The following is an 18271-nucleotide window of genomic DNA, read 5'->3' on the forward strand; positions in this document are numbered from 1 at the left end:
ATATGAGGTAAATGTCTTCTGTGCTGCTGAGAGACCACATCATGACCAGCTGGAACACCTCTTCCCATCCAGAGAACAGAGTAGTCAAAGGTCTTTCTGAGCCCTCAAAACACTTAGGCTATCTTAGTGATTAACCTGAGCAATGGGAAAGTCCACCTCAGCCATATCCTATGGCATACCACCCCTTTATCTCTGAGGGTACAGGGCTCCTCCCCTCCAACTCCTTAAGCCCAGCAAATGTCTCCATGGAGGCATATGATACCATTCGTGTGTGGCTCTTCTGAGATTATAGGCTCTAAATTATCTATCTATCTATCTATTTATTTATTTATTTATTTATTTATTTATTTATTTATTCTGGTGCCAAGTATCGAACTCAAGACCTCACGCATGTGTGCTAGGCAAGCACTCTACGTCTGAGCTGTATCCCCAGCCCTAAAATGGTGTTTCTTAAAAGAAAAGGTTTTTTCTCCCAAACAGTTGCTAATTTTCTTTAAAGTGCTTTTTAATGTCTTGAGGAAATATTTTGACCTTTTACCTACTCACAGTACTGAAGATCTCCCAACAGAAAATACCTCTCAAAGGTTGCTGTGAGTGACCTGGAAAGATGGCTCAGCAGTTAAGAGCACTGGCTACCCTGTCAGAGGGCCCTGGTTCAGTTCCCAGCACCCTTGTTGGGTGGCTCACACCAGCTGTAACTCTAGCTCCAGGCAGGATCCAGTGCCCTCTTCTGACCTCCTTAGGCACATACACACATATATATGTAATTCTTTTTCAGTAATGGAGTGGTTTTAAAGGCTTGCAGTGAAACCAGTCGGGAAGTTGTATCTAACTTGGGTATTTTCAGAGTTCACAGTGTGTTAGTGCTGCCAGGTTCATGTTCCTGACAGACATCCTTCTCCCCCATGATACTCCATGATAGTGAACTGAATATTCTTGAGATCTTTGTGTTGCTAAGTTAATAATACTGTGAAATGCCTGAATTACAGCCCTGTAATCAGCCTGACATCAGAACACTAAAAAAGTTAAAGTATCCAGAAATAGCTCAGTTGGAAAAAGATGTTAAGAAGAAATTTAAATCTGAAGTGCCTACGAGTACGTAGTGGGATGCTAGGCATCGTTGGTACCATTCCCTCGTCCTTTGCTTGTCCTGAAGTTGGGTGGCACACATTCACTAGCAGAGGTGTACTTGAAGGACTTCAAAGGAAAGAACATTGAACTGCTTCTTCTTTACTTGAAAGCAGCATCTAATGAGCACCCAGACTGGATGCACCAAATGAGTGTCTTTGATTCGGAGAGCTTGACTTTATCGGTGAGACAGCATGAAAAGACAGATGGGGTGACGACGCCAGGAGAGGTCTGCCTCGGCTCATATGCACAGCTCTCGGCTGGCGAACGGCTTTTCTCTGTGCCACACTGCCTTGTTGATGTTTGACGCTAGACTGGGGCCAAACTAGGCATATTGTTGCTTTCTCAGTACAGCCTTGAACTACTGGTGCTCAGTAGGTGACAGCAGTTTTGCCTCCCAGGGGACTCTTGGCCTGACCTCTAGCAAGAAGAGTCCCTAGGTGCTGTTGGATATCCTACCCAGTGCCTACTGTAGGGAGTAAACCTGGCCTCCCATGCTCACCATGCTGAGAGTAAGGCTAAGTTAGAGCCTGCTGTCCTAAATGACACCAACGCCTCCAGCTATAGAGAAGTGACCTGTGCTCACTTGCTCATGACTAGGTGTTCTGTCTCACCACAGGAAACTATCCTGGTTTTTATACAAAATGGAGACTATGTATGCAAGTGTTCTGTTTGCCAGTATGGAAGCGTTCCCCTCCCCCCCTTTTTTAAAGATCCTCTCAGTTTCCATAAAATCACTCAAAGTCATAAGAAGTAAGAAGTAACAGAGCTGACTACATGGCTCAGCATTGCAGGTCCTTGCTCACCACCAAGGCTGACAACCTGTGTTTAGTCCCTCAGACCTCCACGTGTGTGCCCTGACAGGCTCACCTGCACTCACACTTATCATACAGACACAAAATGAGTAAATGGAATGTTTTAAGTTTAAAAAATACCCCCCCACACACAAATAAATAGACATTGTTTTAAAATGACAATTTTTTTGTTGTCTTTTGTTTGTTTGTTTTTTAATGCTTCCTTTCAGCTTCAAGAGCAAAAAAGCCATCTCAGTTTTCTGGGAAAATAACTGTTAAAGCAAAGGAAAAGAGTTATTCTAAACTTGAAATACCCTACCAAGCAGAAGTTCTAGATGGGTAAGTTTCGCCTTCAAAGGAGCTTTTAACTTTCTGTTTATAACTTTTTGCTGATAAATAGAGCTCATCCAACCTAATGGGTTTATTGTGAAAAGAACAACAACTGTAAAGGAAATCCTTCTGTCTTGTTTATTTCTGACTTTCTAAGATGAAAAGAGAAAATGGAATAATATGATCTGTTAGAAGATTTAATGATTCAGAAATGAATGTGTTTCTTAAATATTTAAATCATTTGAACCATTTTCATTCTGTTCTTTGTGTAACATGTCAGACTGTTTCATGTCACTCCTGTGACTTGAGACAAACGTTTGTTTTCATCTATAAACTCCTCAGTCCCTCAGTTGACCCTTGACTTAGAAATGGCCCCTGAGACATAACTTTCTCGGTGTACTTTAACAGTAAGGGTTGTGTTAGCACTACCGTAACCACTGTAGCCATCCTGTTGGTGCATTCTTGAGTCCAGCAATGTGATTTTGTATCATGCAGTAGGGAACCATCTTTCTATTATATTTTAGTATTTCGTAAGCTAAATCTTTAGTCATGTGATCAATCATATAGTTATAAAGTTAAATACTAATTCTATTCTGTGGTCCTTAATGCTAAATGTCCACTACTACTCATAACCAAAGAGCTTGGACCTTAAATTAACACAAGAAAATAAGGAGGGTTCATCTTGTTTTGTTTTCTTCCAATAGTTATTTGGGTTTTGATCACGCCGCAACGCTATTTCACATCCAGGACAGTCCTGCTGACCCAGTGGAAAGGCCAATTTACCTGACTAATACTTTTAGTTTTGCGATCCTCATTCATGATGTATTGTTACCAGAAGAAGCCAGAACAATGTTTCAGGTGCGTGTGAGCCCTCTTGCTTCATTCTGCTGCTATCCACTAGATGGTACTAATCTTTGCTTTTTCTCTCCTTCTCCCCCCAGGTGCACAACTTCAGCAAACCAGTTTTAATTCTTCCTAATGAGTCAGGATACATTTTTACCCTGTTTTTTATGCCATCCACATCATCCATGCACATAGACAACAACATTTTACTCGTTACCAATGCCTCTAAGTTTCATTTACCTGTGCGAGTATACACAGGCTTTTTAGATGTAAGTATGTTGTCAAAGTCCTTTCTCTGTGCTTTTGGATATTGCCAGGCAATCGGGCTGCACTCTTGTGTTTTACATGTTGATCTGATTCCTTCCCAGTCAGTGCTTTCAGGATACAGTAGTGTACCACCTCATCCACAAAGGACTCCTTCCAGGATCCCCAGAGAATTCCAGAACTAGAGGTTGTTAATTCAGTGTCCAATGGGAATTGGTCTTAGAATCCACTACAGATGCCTAAACTCATGGCTATTCTAGTTCCTTATAGAAAATGGTGTAGTATTTGTAGGCAAGCAGTGAAGTCCATGGATGTGGAACCCACAGTATGGAAGGCTGACTGTCCACACTGTGCTTTTCTCTAATGCATACAACTAAGTTTAATTTAGAAATTAGAGTAAATAGTAGTCAAATGGAACACTTAGGGTAATACATGATACGATGCTGTAATTAAACTATTACTTTTACGTTTGCCTTAAGGAAAGCACCTTATGGCTTTTCTTTGGCATATGTGAATCCCTGGAATCACTGCCCTTGCTCCTTGGGGCATTTATAAAGCAAAATAAGGGTTGCTGAAGCACAGGAACTGTGCTGCTACCACAGTAGTCCTTCCACATGGAACTCCATGATTAATGAGTGGGTAGCATATACAGCATGGATTCATAGGAGGAAGGGATGATTCACATACCTGATGGGACACCACAAGGCTTCATTGACTACTCAGGGTATATTTGATGCCTTTAATTCCAGTCTCTACCTGGAGCTTTTCTACATTGTTTTCTCTTGAATTGTTATGACAGAAAATCTAAAACAAAGATAAATGGAAGGAGAATAATGGGGCAGGGACAATATTAGGAAGTAAAATGGTAACCTGGATTGGTTAAAGTTGGGAAATACCAGGACAAAGGAAAGAACCAAGGAGGGAAGAAGAAAACTGGGTGGTAAAGATGCACATCTGAGCAAGTAAGATAAAGTAAGATAAATATAGCACAGAGTAGGCGTAGAGGTCTTCACAGTGCAGAAAGCAAACCAGCGGGAAAATTCCAGACAAAGCTGTGGTGAATATGGCCAATAAAAGAAATGTGGCTAAGTAATAAAACTGTCAGGAAAGGAAAAGGTGGGGCACGCACACTGCCTCCCAGAACTTAACATCAGCTAGACGTGTGGAGCTGATGTTACCCCATCCAGTCAGATGACTTACTTGTAATCATTCAGTGCCTACTGAGACCACAGACTTTCTGCCTGATTGCCAAGGGCTTCCTAGCCTCTTGTTTTTCTTCAGGGAAGTAGCTGCTCAGTTAATGGTCTCTTTCCATCCCTGATTCCTCTGATTGTCCTTGTTCAAAGTTCTCACTATGTCGTGTATCTGTATACATAGGCATAAGATACAGACACCATGCTGTCTCCTAGTGATCACTGTCTTTGGTAACGTTTTGTTACACACATGTGATTTGGTGTTTAATACAGTCCTTTTCTATCTCTCCAGTACTTTGTATTGCCCCCCAAAATAGAAGAACGCTTCATAGATTTTGGAGTACTGAGTGCTACAGAAGCAAGTAATATTTTATTTGCAATTATAAACAGCAATCCAATTGAGGTAAAGAAATTATTTTTATTCTCAATCACACTGAAGATTTCATGTTTGTGTTACAAGATCACTTTTGTGTTTTCTCTTTGAAGCTGGCTATAAAAAGTTGGCATATCATAGGAGATGGCTTATCCATAGAACTTGTAGCTACAGAGAGAGGCAACAGAACTACAGTGATTGCGAGCCTTCCAGAGCTGGAGAAGTCCTCTTTGCCTGACCAGTCCCCAGTGAGTGAACTTGTTTACTGCTTCTTTGGGTTGATTGTGTGTTGAAGCACGAGTAAAAGAATACTGTTGTGTGCACCACTCAACTAGGATTTTGATGTGCTGCCTAATGGCAGTGACTGGTAGATCTTGGAAGGGCTTCATGGAGATCATCTACTCCCCTGTTTTCCTTTTATGATGAGGACACTGAAGCCCAGAGACACTGAGCCTACCTTATCATGAGTAACAGAACAGGTAAAACTGGAACGATCCATATCACACTGTCCTGAAAGGAAAGGTGTCTCCAGTGAGTCAGTACTCTAGTCTACAGTGCTCTGTGCATGAGATGTGGCGATCTGATGCCATACGGGTCTGTGTGGGTATAGCTTACCTCTAGGTGCTCCTTCCCCCTGCAGTAGGAGACTTGATCCTACATGGCTAGTGAATGACACCATTTTTACTGCTTTAGGTAACATTAGCTTCAGGACACTTTGCAGTGTTCAGAGTCAAACTTACTGCCAAGAAACTAGAAGGGATTCACGATGGAGCCATACAGATCACAACAGACTATGAGGTAAGCACTACTGGGGATTCATGTCAGTGGATTTTCTGAAACTTTTGTTGTTCTGATTATGCATATTTATAGGGCCTTTTAGTTTTTTTGTAGAAGCAGAGAACTACATTTATTTAAAGTTTGTGTATTAGTTTCATGCCTTTAAAACTGACCTTTTAAGAACCATTTCAGAAGACTGGTTCGCTACCTCCCAGTTTTCTGCTAAAACTCATGCTTTCTAACTAACACACGGTTTCAGAAAAACACTCTTGCACATTTAGAATTACCCTGTTATAAACCTGCCTACATAGCACAAGTCTGGCTCTACACTTATTAGTGTCTTTTTGCAATACATTATGTTCATGTCTGCTGGACATTCTTCAAATGAGTGTCAGTGAGCTCTTCCAGAGACAGAGTCGTTATGTTGTAGTCAGTAAGATCTGAATGCGTGTATTTCTGAAAGATTTGATTATTTTTCTTATTTTATACTTTTGGTTTTTGATAAAGGAACCTTGGACGGATTAAAAAGCTTCCAGGGTGGTTTCAATACTGGTTTTGAGTTATTGCCAGCCTATGACACAAAATAAACTTTGTTTTTAACCTCTAAAGTAGTACCAAACATCCCAGACTTTCCCCTGACTTCATGGTGGTCTACCTCTTTACTCCACAGATCCTAACCATTCCTGTGAAAGCTGTGATCGCAGTGGGCTCACTGACCTGCTTCCCAAAACACATGGTCCTTCCCCCTTCCTTCCCAGTAAGACAATTTATTCTTCCTACCAATTGTTTTCCATTGCCTTTATCTCTGCCTTTAGAGCTCAAACAGGAACATCATTTACTGCTTTCATCATTTATTGTAAGGTTCTTTAGAGGATATAAAGTGGGTAAGAAATAGACCTCTCCCTCAGAAGACTTTCTATGAAAATATGGAGCCTTGCTTTATGTAAAGCAGAGAGTAGAGGTTGCCCTAGGAAGATTAGACAAAGGGGCTTACAGAGAAAGCACCCTGCGCCGGGCGGTTGTGGCGCATGTCTTTAGTCCCAGCACTCGAGAGGCAGAGGCAAGCAGATCTTTGTGAGTTCGAGGCCAGCCTGGTCTACAGAGCGAGATCCAGGAAAGGCACAAAGCTACACAGAGAAACCCTGTCTCGAAAGAGAGAGAGAGAGAGAGAGAGAGAGAGAGAGAGAGAGAGAGAGAGAGAGAAGCACCCTGCAACCTAACTTAGGATTTCTTCTGGCAAGAATAGAAAAGGGGAGGTAAAGACATTCAGGGCTAGGGAAGAGGAAAGAGGAGGTAAAGTCTGAAGTGGTCCAGTAGTACTGAGTGATCCGGCTTGGCCAGAAGGGAAGGAAGCCTTAAGAGAACGTAGTACAGTGTATTGGAGTGGAAGCCTGAAGAAACATAGGAGTCTAAAGTTTTTGAACAGAGACTTAACATCATCAATACTGAGCTTTAAAGATTGGCCCTGTATCAGAAGGAAATGCAGGCCACTTATGGAAGTAACAGCCCAGGGGTGGACTAGGGCACACAGAAAAAGGGCTATGGGGAAAGTTAGGTGCCAGGGCCTCTGGTGGAGGCAGCAAAGCCTTTCCTGCTTCCAAGCCTCCATTGTTTGAAAGGAGAAAAAAATGGCCTAAAAAATTGTTATGTTTTGTATTGTTTTATATACAGAGAGAGTGTGTGCCATTTTTAAGAGTCCTTTTGAAATTGTAGAGATGGCTTTGCAGTTAAGAGCACTTACTGTAGAACCTGGTTCAGTTCCCAGTGCCTACATGGTGGCTCACAGCTGTCTGCAGTTCCAGTTCCAGGGGCTTCAATGAGCCCTTCTCGCCTCTGTGAGAACTAGGCACACATGTGGCACATCTAAATACACGCAGGCAAACACTCATACATACAAAATAAAAATAGTTAATTGATGTCAAAATGTTTCTCTGTGTCATTGAAAAACTGCTAGAATTAATAACTTTTTTAGCTTGATAGGAAATTGCCTTAAGCAGATATGCACAAATTATCTCCAAAAAATTTTGTGGTAGTGTGCTTTCTTTATGCTAAAGAAAAAGAAGAAAGGGGAAGAAAAAAAAAAAAGAATCAATCCAACATAGGTTTTATTCAATAGGAAGAGTGTTGGGATTAAAGGCATGCACCACCACTGCCAGGCCTTTTTTGTTGTTGTTGTTGTTGTTAGTTTAAATACTATTCAAATGTTTAAAGTTGAGCTGGTGAGATGGCTCAGCAGGTAAAGGTGTTTGTCACCAAGCCTGAGTTCACCAGGCCTCACATGGAGGGAGGAGAGAACCAACTCCTACAAGTTGTTCTTTGACCTCCACGTGGACTCAACGGTGAATATGCACACTGTGGTGCATGAGCCCACCACCATATACACACAAGTAAGTAATGTAATTTTTTAAAGAATAGAAAAATGAAGTTTGTATAGGGGTCATTAAGTAACAAAAACACAAGAATTTGAATATTTCTTGGCTACTATAGGCAATAGTAGTTTCATATGTGAAACAATTCTTTTATAGTGCAATGACTCATTCCTTACAGGTTGATCTCTCTTGATGTGTTTCCGAGGTCCTCTGGGAAGGAATGAGACATCTTTTATACCCAGTGTCAGGAACTTACTAAACCATGCACGTGGGAGGGAGCGAGTGCGGGGAAAGGGCAGAGCAGACGGTGGTGCACACGGACGAACTCCTTGGGTGACCTCAGAAGGTCAACCCACTGAGCAGCCGGGGGTGGGAGGAGAGAGAGGACTCGGCTGTGCCTTAGAGTGTGAGCCTTGAGAAAGAGGACATGGGAAAGGTGCTAGCTTTTTGAGGAAGAGTCAGGATGCATTGGGAAAATGTAGAAATGTGTCTTCCTGGGATAGAGGTTTAGGGGCAGGAGATAGGAGTGCTGTACTTAACAAACCCTAAGTTCAAGATCGTACCCTTTTCAATATACAATATACAATTGTAATAAAAAGTTCAACCTATTTCAGTTTGGGCTATAATTAAACCCCCGCCTTCCTGTCATTGCACTCTGACTGTATATTAAATCCATGCCTTTATTATTAATCCATAAGAACCTTATTCTTCCTTCAGTCACCTTTTGGACACTGATCTCCTTATGCTCTGCTGAGTCCTGAAAGGGACTTCGAGCTGTTGGAGGGAAACAGTATGTCAGAAAACATTTCAAATAACTCAAGGTTGAGTATTTAAATAGAGTTTCAAAAGGAATTTTATTTCTCTTGATCTCCATATGGCCTAAGAGCTGAGGCCAGGAAGAAGTTATGATAGGTACAGAAATCTAGATCCAAGAAGGCACCTCGGCGGCCTGTTCTGACTTCCTTCCCTCCTGGCCATGTGTCCACCCTATGGGGTCTTGCCAGGGTATTTATTTTCCCCAGGCTTCAAATAAGGATGCTGTCCTCTTCTTCTGTGTCTTTAGTACCAAATATTAGAAAAGCAGGTTTCTCACTTTAGAAAGTTCTTTAAGTGGGTAGGAACAATTCTGTATTCAACCAGAAGAAAGTATAAGCTCATAATGTGCTTCTTGAGGATGGTTTGAATCTTTTTTAAATGCATAACTTACTCATTTGATATGCTCTAGAGAAAGAAAGCTGGCCCTGGTAAAAAGAGTCACTGATTAAGACTTTGGTTTGTGGGCTGGAGGGATGGCTTCGCAGTTACGAGGAATTGTGGCTCCTGTAGAGAGTGGTTCAGTTCCCAGCACCCTCAAGGAGCTCACTGCCATGTGCACTCCAGCTCCTGGGCTCAGTTCCTCTTCTGGCTCTGCAGGCATGCATGCAGTGCACTTCATACAAGTACAGCCAAAACATTCATACTCATCAAATACACGTTGAAAACGCTGTTCTAAAAAAGAATTGAATTTGTATGCTGGTTTTGTAAAATTCTTCATGGTGTATGTTTTTACTTCTGATTACTGTTTTCTGAGACAAGGACTGTCCTGGTGTTAGTCAGCCAAGTGCTGAAATCACAGGCATGCCAGTTGATAGCCTGCATTTTTTAAAGAGATCTAATTTTCTCTGTAATGGTAAAAATGATGGGTTTTTTTATAAAGAAAACATTTTCTTTTAAAGAATATGTTTTATTCTTACTTGGCTAGGTCTTAGAATTCATTTATTTCAGGGCAGCCTTACCTTGGTATAAACAGACTTTGCCTTACAAACCGAAAATGACCTTCTTTATTTATTTGAAGTTCCTTTCTGTGTCTTCTTGGTGTCCTCAAAGTGTGTCAACATGAAACCAGATTTCCCCTTAGTTCATTCCAGTACTTCTGTAATGTGCCACAGCAGCAACAACAACAAAAAGACTGTCCTGTGATTTCTGTTCTTTGGATTTGGTGCTTTCCTTTTGAATGAGGGGATGGATTTTTGGGTCAGTTACAGATTTAAAGATTATCAGCTGATGAAAATTCTGAATGTGTCTTGGCTGCAAATTTGGTCATATACAACTGAATTTGTTTGTTTTTCTTCCTTCAGGGGAAGATAGTTCATCAGAGCTTAAATATTATGAATTCCTTCTCACAGAAGGTGAAGATACAGCACATACGGTCTTTGTCAGAAGATGTACGGTTCTATTACAAACGATTACGGGGCAATAGGGAAGACTTGGAGCCAGGGAAAAAGTCAAAGGTTTGTTAGGTTTGAGAAGTCCCATTTGTCAATACTTTGTGACTGACCATCTGTGGATTCAGGATTCATGGTTATCCTGTGCTTCTTTATAGATTGCAAACATTTATTTTGATCCTGGGCTACAGTGTGGGGATCACTGCTATATTGGCTTGCCCTTTCTATCCAAATGTAAGTCTTCTTGGCCCCTCCTATCCCTTCACTCTCCCCACCAAAAAGTGATGCTAATTCTGAGTACTATAGAACTCACTGGAAGGGCTATTGGCAAGTGGGTTAGGTTGAGTCCATGCTGACATGTGCTTCGTCTTTTAGCTGAACCCAAAGTGCAGCCTGGTGTGGCCATGCAGGAAGACTTGTGGGATGCCGACTGGGATTTACATCAGAGCTTGTTCAAAGCTTGGATGGGAATAAAGGAAAACGCAGGTCATAGGTACGAGCCTCTGCTTTATTGAAGTCTTTTAGCAGTGTAGCACATGCGGTATCTCTGTTTTGCTTTCTAAATGTCACTGTATTTTCCTGTAGTTATTCTACGTCACAGCCAAGCTAATGGGCCTAGTTCAGAACGTTGTCACATTGATATTGTCAGCATTGTGGCTAAGAAATACATACACTCCTATTTCCTCTTTCCTCCAGTGCATGAGGCCTGTCCTTAAAATTAAAGAAACTTGAAATCGCCCTATATCTCGTGACCGCCATGTTCACCTTAGACACAATATTATGTATGAGAAAAAAGATTGGTCTGCCACTGGCCTTCCCAAGTTATACTCACTCCCTCCCTACAGGAGACCCAATTTGTTTGCTCCTTGTGAAAAAAAGCTTCCTCCTCCTCCTCCTTCAAGTGCTAGCCTGTTGCTGGAGATGTAAAGAGCCCCTTCAGGTGGCTCTCCATTGCATCTTTGGCAGGTAGAAAGTATGCTAATGGAAAACCAGCATCACACCTGGATTCAAACACTAAGATGTAGCTTTGGTATTATAAAAGCCTGGCCCTTGCATACACATTAGAAAAGGATTTTTCCAGAAATAGGAACATTGACAAGTAGATTTAATAGATATTTGTCAAAATTAAAATAGTCTTCCATAAGAGTATTTTGAAATTCTTAAACCATTAACTACTTTTTGATTAGCTCTTTAGATAGCACACAAAGAATGGGTATCACTGGCATTTCCATGCATGTATGATTATACTTTATTCTCACTACCCCTCTGCCGGTTCCCTTCTTCCCCTTAGGGGACCCCACTTCTGCTCTCGTGCCACAGTTTCCATCATCTCCTCTTCGTCCTTTGCCCTTCTCCTGGCTCTCTTCCTGCTCGTGGCTATGTTAAATAGTGCAGTGGTAGGTGTGGCTGTTGCAAGTATCTCTACAGTGTGCTGACTTAGCAACCTTAAGGAATGTCCCCTGGCTAGTAGAGATAGGATAGTTCTATTGTTAGTTTTCAAGGACCCTCCATACTGATTTCCATGGCTGGGCAAACTTACATTCCCACCTGCAGCAAATACAGGTTCACCCCACCCTTCCTCACCAGTGGTTGTTGTTAGCAGTTGGTTGGTTAGTCGGGTGTGTGTTTGTGTTTCAATGATAGCCACCTCTGTGAATCTCAGAGCAGTTTTAATCTGCGTTTCTCTGACAGCTAAGGATGTTGAACACTTTTTCAAATGTTTCTGGACATTTGTATTTCTTCTCTTGAGAACTGTCTACTCAGCTCATGAGTACATCTGTCCACTGGATGGTTCAAACCATTAACTGTTGGAACTGAGAGTTTCTATGTGTAAAAAGTTTCCTTAAAGAAAAGAAAGCTAATTTTTTCATTAAAAATGGTTCCCCTGAGTACACAGTCTTGTAATAAACTTGCAAAAAGCTCAGTGATTAAAACTCTCCTTTGTTCCCTGTGTCTCCACAGTGGACCTTATAAAGTCTAGACAGTCTCCAAGTGTTAGTGGATAACTCAGTAGTGCTGCCCTCAGCTCAGCAGCCAGGGAGCCTCTTCACACCATGTCTTCCTTCCAGTGTGCCCTAGCCAAGGCCCTGGGCTCCCGCTGCCTCTGCCTCCCTAGCCTGGTGTACAATGAGTAAAGCATTCTCCATGGTCCCACATTTGTGTTCCCTTGTTGGTGTGCATCTTTCAAGATATTTCTGCTTCTTGTTGTATAATGCCTATATGTGTGTACTTGCCAATACCCCAGGATCAGAACTTAGTAACTTAGTAGTTCAGGGTTTGAGGATGCTTCAGTGGTTGGTCCCAGGTGCCTTAGCCCCATTACAAATACAGTCTGAGTCCTGAATGCTTGACTCCAAACACTCATTAGTAGGAATTATTGAAATGAGGTCCTGAGTATGACTGAAAACTCTCTTGGTTTATTACCTCTTATGACATCCTCATCATGTGCTGACCTTATCTTGGTTTTATATCTAGAGGGAAAGTAGTATATCAAGCAGCACCTCTTGTCATTAGTTCTATTGGAAATCTCCTAGCACCCTGCTGGGTGTCTACATCCTTCCCATATATGCCATGGAAGAATCTCACAACCCTTGAATAATAGATATATCTGTCCTAAATGGTATATAGTTCAGCTTTCCCTATTGAAATTGTACTTTAAAATTTTTTGAGGACTAGTCTGCTGATGTAGTTCAGTGGTAGAGTGCTTGACTAGCACGCAGAAGGCGCTGGGTTCTACAGTACTACCAAGAAAAAAAAAATTTAAGACCTGCATGCACTTCACTAATGCTACTGGAACTAAGAATTGTCATCCTTAACCTACTCAGTACAGAACTATAGCAGGGACTGTTATGCTGACAACTCTTTGTGCCAAAATAGAGACACAGCATACATCATTGGAAGCATAATAAAGCTGAGTGCTCGGTCATAAAGGGGGCATCTATACCACCTCCTCTGAAACTCTAGGACTATCACCAAAGAGGAGAAAGAGCATACATACGGGATAGAGGAAATGGAGGTAGTGGTGAGGAACACTGGCTTCTGAACGTGACAGAACTGTTACACTCTTGAACTCACCGCTGCAATCACCTGTACAAGATCTCGGCCTGACCAGCCTGTTGGCACCCTGTTGGTTAGTGGGGTGGGGCTCCATGAGGACTTAGGCAGATAATGGTTGATGTTGGAGGAAAGGACATGCTTTTCAGTGCTGTAGCTGCTGGTAAGGTAAACAAACTCCCACTCCCATGCTCCTGTAAACTACCCTAATGAAACTCATTGGGTCCCCCCCACAAAAAAAAAAAAAAGAAAATGGGGGGACAAACCAAGGTAAATGAGTGAGTAGTGAAAGAAGTATATCATGTGTATGTACAAAAGTAAAACTAATCCCGTCATTGTACAATATTAACATTTTAAAGTAAAAAAAAAAATCTCTTTAAAATAGGATGAGTAAGCTTTTTTTTAAGAACCAGAGGAAAAAAATCTTTCTTAAGTACAATTTCTTATGTTCAGAAAATTCAAATGTTTTGCTTCTGTACACTGACTTAGAAATTGTTTTTCTAGGTTGAATGCTATGTTTGAAGTAAATACAGACCTTCAAAAAAATATAGTATCAAAAATCACTGCTGAGCTCTCCTGGCCTTCCGTCCTTAGCTCTCCCCGGCTCGTGAAGTTCCCCCTCACTAATACCAACTGCTCCTCAGTAAGTACTCAGATGGTGCAGGCACTCAGACATGGGCATGGCTGTGGGTCTCCACTGACACCTCTTGGCTTTGCTTTAAGGAAGAAGAGATTACATTAGAGAATCCTGCAGACGTCCCTGTCTACGTCCAGTTCATTCCTCTGGCTTTGTATTCCAACCCTGCCATTTTTGTAGATAAGTTAGTCTCAAGGTAAGCATTGCTTCAGATAGCCAAAGCGTACCTAACCTTAGAGTCAGGCTCTGTAGTTTAGGTTCCCAGAAGGTTCCTGGGACTGGGTTGATACTGAATTGAGCATAAGAAAAGCTTCAGCAGATGTAAATGTGGAGCTACCATTTAAGATTATAAAGAGATAGTAGACAAAGCAATTCCAATATTCCCATTTAAAAAGTGAACAAGGTATTAATTATAACTGATAACCTTTAACCTTTAAATGCTATTAATATGGTATAACAATACTGGTCCCAAGACCTGCCACAAGATAAATTTGCAAATAAAGCTCAAGCTTGATAATCTTCCACAGTCCCTAGTTGTGATGTTTATAAAGGCAAATGCACATTTTTTATTTTAGGTTTAACTTGAGTAAGGTGGCCAAGCTAGATCTGAGGACACTTGAATTCCAAGTCTTCAGAAACAATGTAAGTACAAGTTCCACGCCATTTACTCTCTGCTAGGACCAGGGCCAATGGGAAGAGTACCTATGGGCTGCCCTTATGCCGGGCTGAAGGCAGTTACCACAGAAGTCAGAGCAGTTCAGGAATTGATTTAGAGGCAGAAGAATGCGTGGATATAGATACATGGGCAGCATCCTGAGAAGGCTCCTCTTTGTGGGTGTTAATCTTACAGGCAGCCCACGACAACTTTTCATAATATAGACTAGAAATTCTGAGACCATACATGAAGTACGCTAATGTGACATTTTATTTTTAGTAAGCATTTTATTTTACTAAGCTGAATCATTTAAATTTCCTTCCTGTGTGCTTCCTAATAAAACTTTAAAACCCATGAATTTGAGACCTATAGCTGGCTGTGTTCATACCTGGCACAGCTGTGTGTGTTTACCTCAATTGATAACACTGACTTTAAGTGTATAAATAAGTGGATTCGTTCTGGGAATGAAAGTGTCCTCTGTTACTCAGGTCAGTGACCACTAGCCACTCATCACTGCATCAGACCTTGAAGGAAGGTGGCACTGGGAGTCCAATGCCTGCAGGCTGGCTGGGCTCTCAGGCCTCACTGCCCTTCCGCCCAGGGCCAGATTGAAGCCCCATTCAGATCCAGGTCATCGGTCCTTCCTGTAGGACCACATAGTACTGTGTAGGAAGTGCTCGCCAGCCTTGTCCAACCATCTGCCTTGTAGTTATTCAGCTCTTTGCCTAGAACACGAGACGGCGGTTTCGACAGTCCTGGTTCCAGTGTCTTTCTCTTGGGATCTTGCCTTGCTTCTCCTGACCGTAAAATGCCATTGTAGCAAGCAGTGCATTGGAAGTCAATGAGAATGCTCAGTGACTAGGACTCAGTTTCTTCTGCCTTTATAGGGAAAATACACAAAAGAAAGGAATGAGCTGACACTTAGTTTTTAAAATTTGATCTCATACAGCAGTATTTGCAAGACATAATACACTGAACTAGACTCTGGATAACAAATGAGTATTCTGGACCTTGGGAATTTTCTAAAGAAGAAATTCTAAGGTTGAAAACATAATTGCTGAGTGAATCCTTTAAACATGCTTCTCTTTCTGTCATATACAGTACTAGAGAGACATGAGTGCCCTGTTGAAATTTAATAAAGTATATTTGTTATTGTTCAAAGACTTTTTTTTTTTTCATTACAAATACAGACTGGGGAGCAAAGGGTAGCTACGAGGGAGATTTAACACCACTGTCTCAGTTCCCTCTCAGTTAAGAGTTGGCAGTGTTAGCCTCCACTGCAGAGATCAGAGTACCAACTGCCAGCATGCTAAAAATAGCAAATAACATCTGTCTATATTATTATGAAAAGGATTTCTGAAATACCCAGCGATCCTTTGGTCAGTCTAGGAGCCCACCACTATACAATATGGAGTCTTTAGTACTGTTTCAGGGCATCACACCGTCCTGAAGTGCTCCCCAGGCCATCAGAGTTCAATAAGCTAGTATTTATTGGAATATGTACAGTCTGTCATTGTGCCAAAAACAGGGCTGGGCATGATGGCACACAGTTAATCCCAGCACTCGGGAGACAGAGGCAGATGGGTTTCCGTGAGTGGGAAGCCAGCCAAGGCTCCATATCAAGACCTTGTCTCAGAAAGGTGGGGTGGGGAGTGAAGGTAGAGGAGGGCTACTCAGAATGGCTTATTAAAAAATGAGCTTACTCAGCCGGGCGGTGGTGGCGCACGCCTTTAATCCCAGCACTCGGGAGGCAGAGCCAGGCGGATCTCTGTGAGTTCGAGGCCAGCCTGGTCTCCAAAGCGAGTTCCAGGAAAGGCGCAAAGCTACACAGAGAAACCCTGTCTCGAAAAACCAAAAAAAAAAAAAAAAAAAAAAAAAAAAAAATGAGCTTACTCACCAAGCACTTTGGAACAGTCAGAGTAGTTCATTATCCTAGCAGATGTTAACAGAGAACAGCGTTAGCTGTAAAAGAAAACATTCTACCTCGTAAGCAAGAGTTAAATGATGTGCTTCGCCGAGTACGTTATGTTTCACAAGTAGATGAATCTATGTATATTAACCCCAGCCATGCCAAGGAAGTAGAGGATGTCACAGAACTCACTCTTTCCAGTGTGACATCAGAACCATGCCAACCCTTCTCCCAGAATGTTTAAATGTAATCTTCTTTAAAAACCAGAATAGTGTTTCTTTGTGTTGAAACTGTTTTTTAATTAAAAACAAAACAACTTTTAACCATCTTTATAACTGGTCATAAAATCTTATTTTAAATTTCAAACTAAATTATGTCTTAAACTTGTATCAAATGTCTACAAACCAATAATTAGGTACCTTATTTTCAAAATAAAATTAAAGATTGACCAGGCTGTGCCTATGTCAACAGCACACATTCACTCTGAACTTCATGTACTTGAGGCTTTCTCTGCTTCCTGCACAGCAGTGCCAGGCTGCAGTATCGGTAGGAACTTGGGGGTACTAATTGTTGGTCTACCTGTCTTCCAGTCATGGTGTTGGCTTTGTATTAATGTATCAAGCTGTTTGTCTCAAGTCTGTGTCCTTTCCTGTATGTTAGTTGTATTTCAAATTAAACACACACACACACTTTAAAAATACCTGTATACAAATATAAAATGCATAATACAAACATGGGGGCTTTGGTGACCCGGGAAATAAATTCTATTGTTTTAATGCAGAATATGATATCTCCTTCCTGGCTACTCAGCTCTCGATGCCAGTGTTTAAGTCATGAAGGATAAACTTGTCTATGTGACCAGTTTGAGAGACTGTACTGGGGTCTAGAGGGGATGAGGACAAATGGTTTGACCAAAAGTATTAACTAACGACTCCTTTTTGTTTATACAAATGATTCAAGGCTCACCCACTGCAAAGTCCAACAGGATTTACAGAAGGCCTCTCTCGGCATTTCATTTTAAACCTCATTTTAAAACCTGGAGAAAAGAAATCTGTCAAAGTAAAGTTTACTCCACTTCACAACAGAACTGTTTCTTCACTGATCATAGTCAGGTAGGTTCTGCAGTGTGAGTGTGGGTTCGTTTTCAGTACTTACCTTCAAGTCCTTGTATCACTCAAAACCATCAGTAGCATCTTCTGTACTATGTGACTTAAAATGAAAATGTGTGCTCTTGGTGAATTTTTACATTTTTACCCCTAAATTCAACATGTTAATAATTTTTTTGTGGTTGCTTACAAAATGTTGGAACTTGTAAATCAAAAGATATGCAAAATTAATTGGAGAAAAAAAATGTAATTCTTGTTCTTTCATAGAAACAACCTGACTGTGATGGATGCTGTGATGGTCCAAGGTCAAGGGACAACTGAGAACTTGAGGGTGGCAGGCAAGCTTCCAGGTCCAGGGAGTTCCTTACGCTTCAAAATCACAGAAGCATTGTTAAAAGATTGTGTAGACAGTGAGTATCCCTGACTGTGCAGAGCCCAGCTTCCAGCCTTTGCTTTCAACCCTCAGAGATTCCAGAAGCAGAAGAGTGTTTCCATATGTGCATACCTGCCGCCCAGTCATGAATGTATATGGTGCTAAGAGAATCCTGTGTCTTACATCCAGAGCTGTTTGATTTGGATCTTTTGCAAGTTTATTCGAAGTATGAATAGTAAAACATGTCATTTTTACCATGGCA

The 18271-nt window shown here is 41.4% G+C and overlaps 1 protein-coding gene and 1 long non-coding RNA gene across 3 annotated transcripts in view; one reads left to right on the plus strand and one right to left on the minus strand.

Annotated features, from left to right (window-relative positions):
* Positions 1-18271, plus strand: part of Tmem131 (transmembrane protein 131) — a 167584-nt gene that overhangs the window by 125283 nt on the left and 24030 nt on the right. The window contains exons 13-27 of one of the 2 annotated variants that reach the window (XM_059244017.1): positions 2153-2261; positions 2957-3110; positions 3194-3364; positions 4845-4955; positions 5039-5173; positions 5619-5723; positions 6373-6459; positions 10189-10341; positions 10434-10509; positions 10651-10768; positions 13834-13972; positions 14053-14162; positions 14542-14608; positions 17491-17642; positions 17904-18046. In XM_059244017.1, coding sequence (XP_059100000.1) covers positions 2153-2261; positions 2957-3110; positions 3194-3364; positions 4845-4955; positions 5039-5173; positions 5619-5723; positions 6373-6459; positions 10189-10341; positions 10434-10509; positions 10651-10768; positions 13834-13972; positions 14053-14162; positions 14542-14608; positions 17491-17642; positions 17904-18046 — 1830 coding nt within the window. The remainder of the gene's footprint in view (positions 1-2152; positions 2262-2956; positions 3111-3193; positions 3365-4844; positions 4956-5038; positions 5174-5618; positions 5724-6372; positions 6460-10188; positions 10342-10433; positions 10510-10650; positions 10769-13833; positions 13973-14052; positions 14163-14541; positions 14609-17490; positions 17643-17903; positions 18047-18271) is intronic. The other variant, XM_059244018.1, reaches the window with a different exon arrangement.
* LOC131893902 (uncharacterized) lies at positions 14874-16930 on the minus strand. The gene is made up of 2 exons (XR_009374764.1): positions 16519-16930; positions 14874-15500 (listed from the first exon to the last, which is right to left on the minus strand). It is a non-coding gene; the product is annotated as an uncharacterized LOC131893902 (long non-coding RNA).

Source organism: Peromyscus eremicus, chromosome 16_21, assembly GCF_949786415.1.
Source record: "Peromyscus eremicus chromosome 16_21, PerEre_H2_v1, whole genome shotgun sequence".
NCBI classification, from domain to species: domain Eukaryota; kingdom Metazoa; phylum Chordata; class Mammalia; order Rodentia; family Cricetidae; genus Peromyscus; species Peromyscus eremicus.